General features: G+C 31.3%; 2 protein-coding genes across 2 annotated transcripts; one reads left to right on the top strand and one right to left on the bottom strand.

The window, feature by feature from the left end:
* Positions 1 to 2787: 2787 nt before the first annotated feature.
* Positions 2788 to 5627, top strand: LOTGIDRAFT_170714 (hypothetical protein; the record flags this gene model as incomplete). The annotated part of the gene is made up of 4 exons (XM_009046552.1): positions 2788 to 2842; positions 4243 to 4361; positions 4997 to 5079; positions 5489 to 5627. The coding sequence occupies 4 exons, from the start codon at positions 2788 to 2790 to the stop codon at positions 5625 to 5627; spliced, it is 396 nt and encodes a 131-aa protein (XP_009044800.1).
* A 4510-nt stretch (positions 5628 to 10137) lies between these two features.
* LOTGIDRAFT_170713 (hypothetical protein) lies at positions 10138 to 10692 on the bottom strand (the record flags this gene model as incomplete). Its single annotated transcript, XM_009046551.1, has 1 exon — positions 10138 to 10692. One exon carries the CDS (start codon positions 10690 to 10692, stop codon positions 10138 to 10140), a length of 555 nt encoding a protein of 184 aa, XP_009044799.1.
* Positions 10693 to 11014: the final 322 nt, after the last annotated feature.

The raw sequence follows: 11014 nt of genomic DNA, 5'->3' as shown, positions 1-11014 counted from the left end.
TGAGTTTGTCACCTAGTTTGAATGCATGTTGAAATGTCAAAGTTAAAACCGGTCTCTACTTAATCTTTGTGAGAAGATTTTTGATGCATTTTAAGTGAGGGTTGTTGATTTGAATATATTTGCCAGTCTTGTAAAACTGAATTTATTTATTTCGGTAATTTTAGCCAAAATTTTGAGTTAACGACAGTGGACTTGTTTAAAATATTCAATATTTTAGTATTTTGTCTCTTTCTGAAGACTGTCTGTATTATTTAACGTTCACTCAAGCAAAAGTGCATTATATACTTTATGGGATGTTTATTTGATTGTATTTGTCAGTGTTGTACAATTCAAATTCAAAGTGCCCGTCTATTAGTTTCGTTTTAATTTTTGTACAATAATTTCCGATTTTGTGGATTTGCTTGACAAATTAGATGCACTATAAACCGATGTTTGATGATTTGATATTAACAAGTTCTGGACAAATGCCAGGTTGAAATATGCAAGAGAAAAGAATTAATGTATGAAGGTTTTAATTTATTTTGTCAAAGCCCTCTGCCCTAATCTTCTCTTGAACCTTCTTATTTGCAATTTGAAATGTTTAGTATTTTCTTCTATAATAGTGTACTTTATTGGTTGATTTTTTAAGTAGCAAAACAAGGACAAATTTTCTTTCTGGGCAAATACATACATTTCAGATTTTTACACATATTGTTTACGAAACACTAACAATACACATATTGTATACAAAACACTAACAATACACATATTGTATACAAAACACTAACAATACACATATTGTATACAAAACACTAACAATACACATATTGTATACAAAACACTAACAATACACATATTGTATACAAAACACTAACAATACACATATTGTTTACAAAACACTAACAATACACATATTGTATACAAAACACTAACAATACACATATTGTTTACAAAACACTAACAATACACATATTGTATACAAAACACTAACAATACACATATTGTTTATGAAACACTAACAATACACATATTGTTTACGAAACACTAACAATAAAGTTTTTTTTACCAGCTACATTCAGATTAAAATGGTGTTGTATGATATTAATCATTTTGACAGTAAAATTTCACTATAACAAAATAAAAAGTATAAAAGTTGTCTATTATTTTCTTGTTGTAAATGCATGACCTGATATAACTATTATTGAAGTTGACAACAAGGAGGAAACTGTCACAAATATTTTTAAAGTTATCTGAATAAAATTGTTGATGTTGGCATTGAAATAAAAAATAATAAACAATTAAACCAGTTAGTTGTTTATATGTTACATTAGAAAACAATTCCTTAAAATAATATTCGTTAATTTTAGTTTGTTTTAAAACTGGTGACACTTTTCTGATTATCTTTTAAAAAAAAAACATTTTTATTTCATTTGATACTTTAAGTAAATATTCACAGGTAATAATCTCCATTTGAGCGATAAGTGAATTCTTTTGGTGCCTTTTATGGTCTGTTTCAAACATGAATTTTGAGGATAAAAAAACACCATTATGTAAAAAAAAAAAGCCTCATTGTTAGAAATATATTAAATACTCACATTGCAAGATTGATAATAAATATTACAATAATCAGTTTATCATACATCATCACTAAATTTCAAATATTATAATATATAAATTGACTTATTTTTGAGGTGAATGAAGACTTGTGTTTTGTGGAAGTTTAATAAAATAAATAATATTTTATTGTAACAGTGATGTATTGTCACCAAGCTTTTAATGTAGTATAAAATATTAAGATATTGTGATGTACAGTACAGAGACAGGCACATTATCAAAATATATATCTTATGAAAGTAACGCGTAGCTGCATTTGTTAGGTTTTTAGACATTTAATAACAGAAATATACTATAGATCATTAAAATAAAGATATTCTCAACCCAACAAATCTACTACTGACTCTACCCAGTTCTATAGACGTAATATACTGATATATCTTTACGATCAGGGCCAGACAATTAATGTCACCTTTATATTATGACTGAACTTGAAGCCCACCTTTGACCAGTATGTGGTAGGCCTATGTAGGCAAATACTGAACTGTGATATACGTAAAACATTCAGATAAAAAATAAGACCAAGACAGATCATTACAATGCTAATTTTGCTGAATTCAGAATAGAAACTATACCTATGTTAAATTTAGTCTGGACCGTGATTCCAAGACAAATCCCAAGATGCTAGTATTAAAGCATTTTTTAAGTTGCTTAGCTAATGCATAAATATTACTAATAACAAAACAGAAAATATTTTGTTATGTTCAGGCAAAAATAATAAGAATAGAAACTTTACCTTCGATTGTTAAATAGAGACTAGACTAGAAGTCCAGAATGATAAAAAATATGTCCATGATGCTGTTTTTAAGATATTTTTCAAGATGATTTTTGCAAATATCAAAATGGACAAATAAATTCTGCAAATAGGTGAAAAAAAAACGAAGAAAAACTTTACCTTTGATGTTGAATAGTGACTGGACCAGTGATAGATATATACCTATAGAATAATAAATAGTATCTTTACATGTAGTCTTTGTTATATTATATACTTCTATTGTCATGTGACATACCAGGGACATTCAAATTACCTCTATATATCATTCTAAACCACTCTCAACTGAAATACACTGACCACATGGTTATAAACTAGTATAAAACATCTCTATTATTATCTTTAATTAGTATTTAAACATCATCGTTTGTACTAGAATTAATGAGCCATGATTTCTATTGTTTTACCTGAGAAAATGTAACATGAATCAGATAAATCTATGTATTTTGATATCAGGTGTTTCAAGTATTTGTAAAAGTAAATATATTTTTATTACTGTTCCCTATTGGCCTAGAATACAATAGAAAAACGTAGAGAGGCTGGATTTTTTTCATTCATCTTTTCAGTTATTAAGTTGTTTTTTTTTCTTATATTATTTTGAGGGTGGTGTTGGTCAAAAAATTGGGAAAAATAACCTTCAAAGTTTTTAAATTTTTGTTCCTGATAGTCATTAAAATGAAATCACAATGAGAAAACCGTCTTGTATCAGTCAACTGGCCAACAACATAGAAAACTTAGAGATATCTATTTATATTATAATCCAATGGACAAAGTTGAGACCAGTTGATACAATGATGTGGTAGCATCAAATAATATATTTGTCATTAACTTTCAAAATATTGTAATATATTATTTTATGAGAGTTCACAAACTAAATTAAAAAGCTCGGGATATGGTTAACCTTTTTAAGAGCATGACATCATGTTGCTTATATCACTACAATGCGATTTAGCTGATTGCAGGTGATACAAACATCTTAATATTGATTTTGAAAAGAGCTATGGATAGTTAAGCTGCTGGTAATTTTATCCCCTAGCATTTCATCATGCAGATATAGTATATAGCAATATGCTTGTGTTAAATTACGAGAGAATCAGATGGTTGATAAGAATTCTTAAAAGAGCTATGGATAGCTGAAGTTAAGCTCTATCAGCTGGTATAGCAAATATTAAGATGACTGTGTCCTTAAAATTTTGAAAGATAAGGCTTATTTTAAATAAGATCTGTATAATAATATGTATATATAGATGAGATAAGAGTTGTTTATTTAGGTGTTGGGTGGACCCCCACGCCCTGTCTTAAAGTCTAGTTATATTCTTCTCATACCCTCCATATCTGTTTGTCTGTCTTATAGTCTAATTATATTCACCTGTCACTCTATATAATATATCTGTTTGATCATTGTTTAAACAGTTCACTTAGCTTTATTATCTATAACACTCCTTGATATTCTACACCTTGGTGGTCCTGTAAATCTCGGACCAAAAAGTGCATTCTAGTTGTAAATAGTACCTCTTTGCTACAAGCTGTGCTAATTGAAAAAATCTTTGTTGAAAATTCCAAAAATATCAAACAATGATGCTGCCCTGTTAAAATTTCTCTCATTGTACACTGCATCGCATTAGCTGGTAAGACAAATAGACTAGAAAGCTATCTGAAACTGAGCTCCATCAGATCAGCTGGTAAAACAACTGAAATGGAGCTTTATCAGCTAATAAAACAACTGAAATTTAAATATTAAGATATACAAGTGGCTGAAATTGAGTTCTATCAGCTGGTTAACGAAATAGAAATTGATATTTTAGCTGATAAAGTAAATATTTAGACATGAATAGTATTTTGTGCAGCCTAATTTCACGTTGGCTTTCTATTTTCAGGAAATCTACACGAGTTGAGAAAACATCCTAGTAGTGGGCAATCGGGTAAATCATCTAGTAAAAAACATATTAGTGAACAAGATCTTCATTCTAAATCAGATAGACACCTAAATATTCAGGTATTTATTATTTTCTAATCATTATATATGTTGGTATCCTTCTTCACTCGCTCAGCTGTAAAATAAGTAAAGACACTCTGAGAAAGATCAATGTCAAGATGTATAGTCAATAACCAGCTGGTTAACAAAATCTTATCTATGACAGATACTTATCCTTTGAAGATTAGGTTGTTAATTTCTTTCACAAAGACAAGCAATGGTACAGTGAGTAAAATACTTGCTTTGTAATCCTGAAGATCTAGGGTTCAATCTGTGGATAACACTAGAAAACTAGCAACATTTTTACACCTTAAATTTAAAATTTGAAAACTAGTTTTAAGAGAATATGTAAATGATGACTTTTCTCATTTACACCTATTCAATCAGACACATCACTCTTTAATATTTACAAATATAAATAGATTCAAACGTGCCTGGTTTGCGAAGGTTGATTAGTACTTGACTCGCCAAACTAAGGTGACCTAGGTCAGGATGTTCCACTCTGTGAAAATGGTAAAGGTATACCAAGACCAGATTACCAAATCTTTTGCACATGCTAGTATAAATGGTCATTTTTATCAGGGTGAGGTATAAATCCAGACACAAATAGATTTATCAGCACTAGATATGTAGTATATTTTTATGTTGTATTGCAGCTTTTAAAAACAGATGAAGAATTAAAAAATGTAGAAAAAGAATTAAAAAGATTAAAGGAATCACTAGCTAGAAATCAGACTAGGTAAGAACAGAATTAATATTATGATGCCTTTCTTCATTAGCCCAATAACGTGGAGTGAAATCAGACTAGTTAAGATCGAGTTTTTTGGAGATTCCACTTAACTAATGACAAATTAAAATCGGTGAAAACTGAAGCAGGGAAACTCAGACTCAGTCACTTGTTAATGCTAGGTTTCAAAGATAATCTCATTTGCAATTTGATTTACTAAAACTAATCCAGATTACTATTTATGGAAAGAAAGATTGAATTTGTTAGAGGTCTGTATGACTTATGGCCCTTTGGTAAAATAAAAGAGACTGAACAAAAATTAAATTTCAGTTTTTGGACTAAAAATATTATAGTAGACTAAAAATACCAAATATACAGTATTAAAAATTGTAATTTATAATGAGTAATTTTATGATTACAGAGATCATGGAGCTGCTATCAAGATTCAAGCTAAAATTACCTCCCTTGAAGATTATAAACGTAAACTAGAGTCATCAGAACAGACCCTCTCTAGACACAGACAACGTAGAACAGACCACAAAAAACTGACTATATTTTAAAACATCCAGGTTTGAAGTTTATTTATTAATAGTGTATAATTTATTATTTTGATCAACAATTGTGTGGAGTTGGTCTTCTGACTATAAAAACCAATAGATTTTGTGATCTAAGATATTTATGAAATTTTAATCCACAAATTTGATAAATTTCTGTTAGTTATTTACACTGTTAAAAGATGCAATGCAAAGATGGAAGATTGAGTTTCCTGAAATTTAATATTTCTCTGAAAATTGCTATCAGGTAATATTGTATTTCTAAATTCATCAAGTTCATGACTTCTGTGACTAAATTTTTAAGACTGGATATTTTGGTATCTAAATATTTCCGATGATAATGGGGAAAAAAATCCTGAAAAACTACTTTTTTTTGGACATAATTACTTACAAAATCATTATTACTGATTGATTTCTTTAAGTTCCAATATCACATGAAAAACAAATACAACCAAATCAGGAGCATAAAATCTAATTAATTTTAAATATTTAGATATATATAGGTATTTGAGAGTGAATTGATTGATAGCACATTATTCCATCTCTGTTATTATTTATTTATTTATTTATTTAAGTAAAATCAAGCCAAGATATTTATGTGTCAAATTCCAAACTTCATGTTCAGTCCATTTTATTTTTTTGGTAGTTTTAAGTAATATTCAACACACTATGAGTTTCAATCTGAAACTGTTTATTCTATCTGAAATATAAAATGGAGTTGGATGTGGATGTAGAGAAATATCTTGGCTCAATTTATTACACTGGGGCCTTATTCTCAAAAACATAATTTAAATAAAATCCTGATTTTTAGAAATACAGTAATCTGATTGGATAATAAAATTGAATTTAAAATCATTCTAGTGATTGACCAATCAGATGACTTGAACATTTAAATGCCGATTTTTAGTTAGGTTTTTAAGAATAAGGCCCCTGATATATTGATGCTGTACTTCAGTACAAGTCAAGTATAGAAATCCCTTTATACTATACACTTGTTGGTTTGACAAGACGTCATTTAACTTGCTGAACACCTAATCAGTTGTTGTGTTTCAATTGCACTTTTTGGCATAGATTTGGGTTTATGAAATATAATATTCAATATTTGAAATTATATGTTCTGTTATTGGCTTATTTTTTATGAAAAAGTATCAAAAGTAGAAACATAATTTCAGTTTCATTTGAACAATTTAGGAATATCAGTCAGTTAAATCAACAGCAAGCTCTGACAAATGATATCTTATCAAATATTCTGACTACTGATTGGTATCTATAAATTACTGTCAATCCTGCTATTGTTAAACTGCTAACTGGCTGTTTAATAGTAAACATAATAATAACTTCAGAAAGTAAGCAATTGGCTCAGCTTTTTGTAAATCTATCATTACATTGCCATAAGATTTCCCTCACACCATAGTGGACACCAGCTGTGTATGGTGGCAATTAGAAAAACTTTGAACGCAACTCTCATGTTACTGAGTTGTGACTTCCATTATTCACAACCATACCCAACTGGTAATCACTATGGTGTGAGGACATCTTATATCTGTCCTTAATTAAATGCACATGCAAAAATAACATTGACCTACTTTACATTATGAGATGAAAGCAAACAATTTTCTCTTCTTTAAGGCTATTATTCAGATAAATCTTTGACTCACTAAGTTTATTTGAAACCTTTCATTTGCAAATTTTTCATATTTAACAAGAAGGAACCCAAAATATAGACAACAGCACTAACCTCAACAGTTATTAATCCCGCCTTTCAAAACTTAAAACAAAAGACAAAAATGTTGAATAATGGTTATAAAAGGATTCCAAATTTTGTTTTTAGATCTAGGAATTTCTTTCAATCTTTTCTTTTGTATTAGATTTACTTTCCTCCTTTTTCCCACAAAAAAAAAAAAATATAAAAACCAATATAAGAAAGTATGCTGATTGTAGCAGAATTGGGCAGTGAATAATGAAAGATTTTACCTCCTTTTCTTTGTGAAACGTATCTCATGTTGATACAGTTAAAGGGAGAGAACCTACTTTTAAACAATAAGACCACACCTACTTCAAAAGACCACACCTGCTGAATATCCTCTTCAGACTTCTTTTGGTTATTTTGTTCAGTAGTATATTTGTTAAATAATCTCCTGATGAAGAAATTGGCATTTATTTGTACACTTCTTTGTGCTCTTCTTGATTTTTGACTGGGTTGGCCTTCCGTTTGGCCATCCTATAAAATAAAACGATCCTCATTCACTTTTTTCTTTGTACAATCTGTCAAAGATTGTTTTCTGTTTGTTTGTTTGTTTGTTTGACAGACAAATCATTTGGTTTATTTCCTTTTTTTACTGGTGAAACATTGTGAATGTATCCAACAATGTCTATCCTTTTTAAATTCCTTTCTTCTTTCAGTACTTTCTGAGCCATTTTTGTTCTTAAAAGAAAATGGTTAACGCAAGCTTGTATCAAAATATATCTGAGCCTTTTGGGTAATATTATGCAGAGTGGTATTTTCATCACTGGACAGCATAAAAATGTATATAAAAACTTATGCTTCACTTGATTGTCAGGCATCTTTAATTGTGTGGTTATTTTTTTTAGTTGTTCTAGATTGTCCACTGGAGAAATCTCAGATTTACATGTGAAGTCTGAAAAGTTTTGATTAAAGGGAGTTGTGGCTTCTGAAGAGCATTGTAGAAATTGTGTACGAATGTCATCAATATTACGGAAGATCTTCCCTTCAATCCAAATATGGGGATCACCCTTTAAAGTCTGCTTGAAAATTGTGATAAGCCGTGTCATTCCTTCCACTGTACCAGGCTTAGCATCAATCTCATTATACTCAGGATAATCAAAAAATTATTATTAGTGTAATAAGGCAAGATCACGACTGAGTTTGAGACCATCGAATCTGTCAATTTTTCTAATACAGATTTATTATTGTCCATTATTGCTATTAAGCATGAGCTATGCCATGATTGAATTTTAATCAATAATACTCTATATTATAGAGTACTGAAAACATCTATTCAGAGAGAATCCTTGGTAGACTTGACTTGAATTGAAGGCAATTCAAACAGGAGTAGAATGATGATCAAAACTGCCAAATGATTTATATAAAACAGTGAACCTTTCCATGATTCCACCACCTTGATTGATAATTTCCTTGCTACCTGCCAATCAACCATATCCTGTATCTGTAGTTTATTAGTTACAATCTGTTAGGTACGTTTAATATTCAGTAGGATACTGTAAGCTGCCTGGTAGTTGTTTAATAGAAAACTGGGGTCAGCTATCCATTAGCACCTGGTGATCCAACATTTCCTTTTCTTCATTATAACGAAGATTATCTTGAATTATCCTGAGCTTCTGTTCTTCTGTAAAGGAGTATCTGTGTCCGTCTGTTGGAACGTGGAATTGAACCAGTGCACTGTTCTTCATCTTGCAGTTAGTAGAATGTCCCATTGACAGCTTTCTTTATGGTGCTTTCTAATAATGAATCAATACCTTTCAGTGGAAACAGCTGTGTATCGTCAAATGTCAATACACTTGGTCCAATGGTTGTAGCTGTAGCGTGGCCGCTTCACTGTGAGTTTTTAGCTGGTTTTCATCCCTGAGATTACAAAGATCATGGACATATTTATTTAAGCGTATTCTTTGACTTTCCTTATCACATTTTCTCTTAGTGAAGCTGAAGCCATCTTGATTTTTTTTTTTCTTGAAATCCTTAAAACACTCCTCGAAATATAAGTAAAAAAATCAGATTACTCTGAATTTTCTCATATATATATATAGAAGGTTGCAATCGTGCATTTTTTTTTTGTTAGATTGAGTAATATCATTCTAAAGAAACTGATAATATTCATTTCCTAAATCTAAGATTTTGTCCAGGGTAGAACAATTTCATAATCTTACATTCATAATTTTCCTGTACAGAAAAATATTAGATACGCAGTAGTAGGGGGCTAGGGCTAGGAACTTTGGTTGCTAGGCAACGGATGACGTCATAATGGTTGCTAGGGATGACGTCACATCCGGTTTAAGGGGTAAAACCCAAGGAAAAGGGAACTCTTTTATTTTGATTAGGTAGCCCTGAAAAGGGCTGTTTTTTTAACTCACTCCTTTTAGAAGAGCCTTCGACGAACTCTGTGACGGAACCTCTGACGGACGCTGGCTAACAGCTCTGGAGTGATTCTCCGTCTTCGAGGTGTCTCGTTCACCGCCGACTCTTCCAAAAGGTAGATGTCATCCGGAGTGATGATGACAGTTTTACCATTGCGGGTAAATACTTTGACAGGACTGTCATCCACTTCCACAAGTTGCACAACAATCATAGGTTGGGCTGCCATGGTGCAAATGAATGGCCAAAGACAAATGGCTGCGATTTTATAGGCTGTCAACCGGAAAGAGATTTGGATTGGATAAAAAAGATCACGTGGTATTTTTTTAAACTTTATTCAACTATAATCAATCAACAATGAACAATAATAACATAATAAACTAAAGAATTGAACTATAACAATAACTATAACGTATTTACATCCATAAATCTTCGACAAGTTTGGCCATCCTCAAATCTTAAACAGGGAAAATGGTCATGGGTCCAAGCATGTACTAAACGATCATTTTCAGTCAGATTCGATTTAAACACCGACAAGGCTTTTGATGTGGGTACGTGGAATCTATGACACAGGTAAAATAGGCAATAATGACCACACACAACACTTTGGAGTCCTTGAATCCATTGGGAGTTGTGTCGTACTGGTCCTTGACGTTGAGCAAAGTCGGCAAAATCTTTTCCATATAGTTCTGGGGGACATCCATACGAATCAAAGAAATCACAATGGTTTTCTTCGCAGACAAACACGGTCCAATGTTTTCCAGGCTGGTCTTCGTCATCGGTGTTAACGACGTATGCCATGGGATAGTGGGTTGGTTTTAACGTCTGTAATTGATTTCTAGCCAGGACACCCTCAAATTGTTCAGGGATATGACAACCCAATCCTTCCTCCAACTGTGCAGTATACAAAGGTTTACCAATCCACCAATATTTGGCGGTTGACGTCGATTTCCAAGACATTGTCGTATTCAGCAAACAATAGCAAATTAAGTGGATTCTGTGGAGCGTTTTCGAATCTCAATTCCAAAGACAAACTTCCAGACGACTTGGGGTGAAAATTGACTTGATCTGCTCCGTGGTCATTGGTTAAATCAAAACCAAAAAGAGTGTAGCCTTTAATATAGTCGTTGTAAGACATATCCAAATCTTCTTTGCTGTTGAGTATTCCTACTCTTTTCATCAAATCTAAATATGGTGTTGTGGCTTGTTTGTTTGGAAAATCCATGAAATATTCTTCCACCACATCGCCATTTTTCATCAGTTTGATGTATTCTAATCGATG

Source organism: Lottia gigantea (genome assembly GCF_000327385.1).
Source record: "Lottia gigantea unplaced genomic scaffold LOTGIsca_103, whole genome shotgun sequence".
In the NCBI taxonomy this organism is placed as follows: Eukaryota; Metazoa; Mollusca; class Gastropoda; family Lottiidae; genus Lottia; species Lottia gigantea.
The sequence above is the reverse complement of the archived record's forward strand: the minus strand, read 5'-3'. Positions and strand labels throughout refer to the sequence as shown.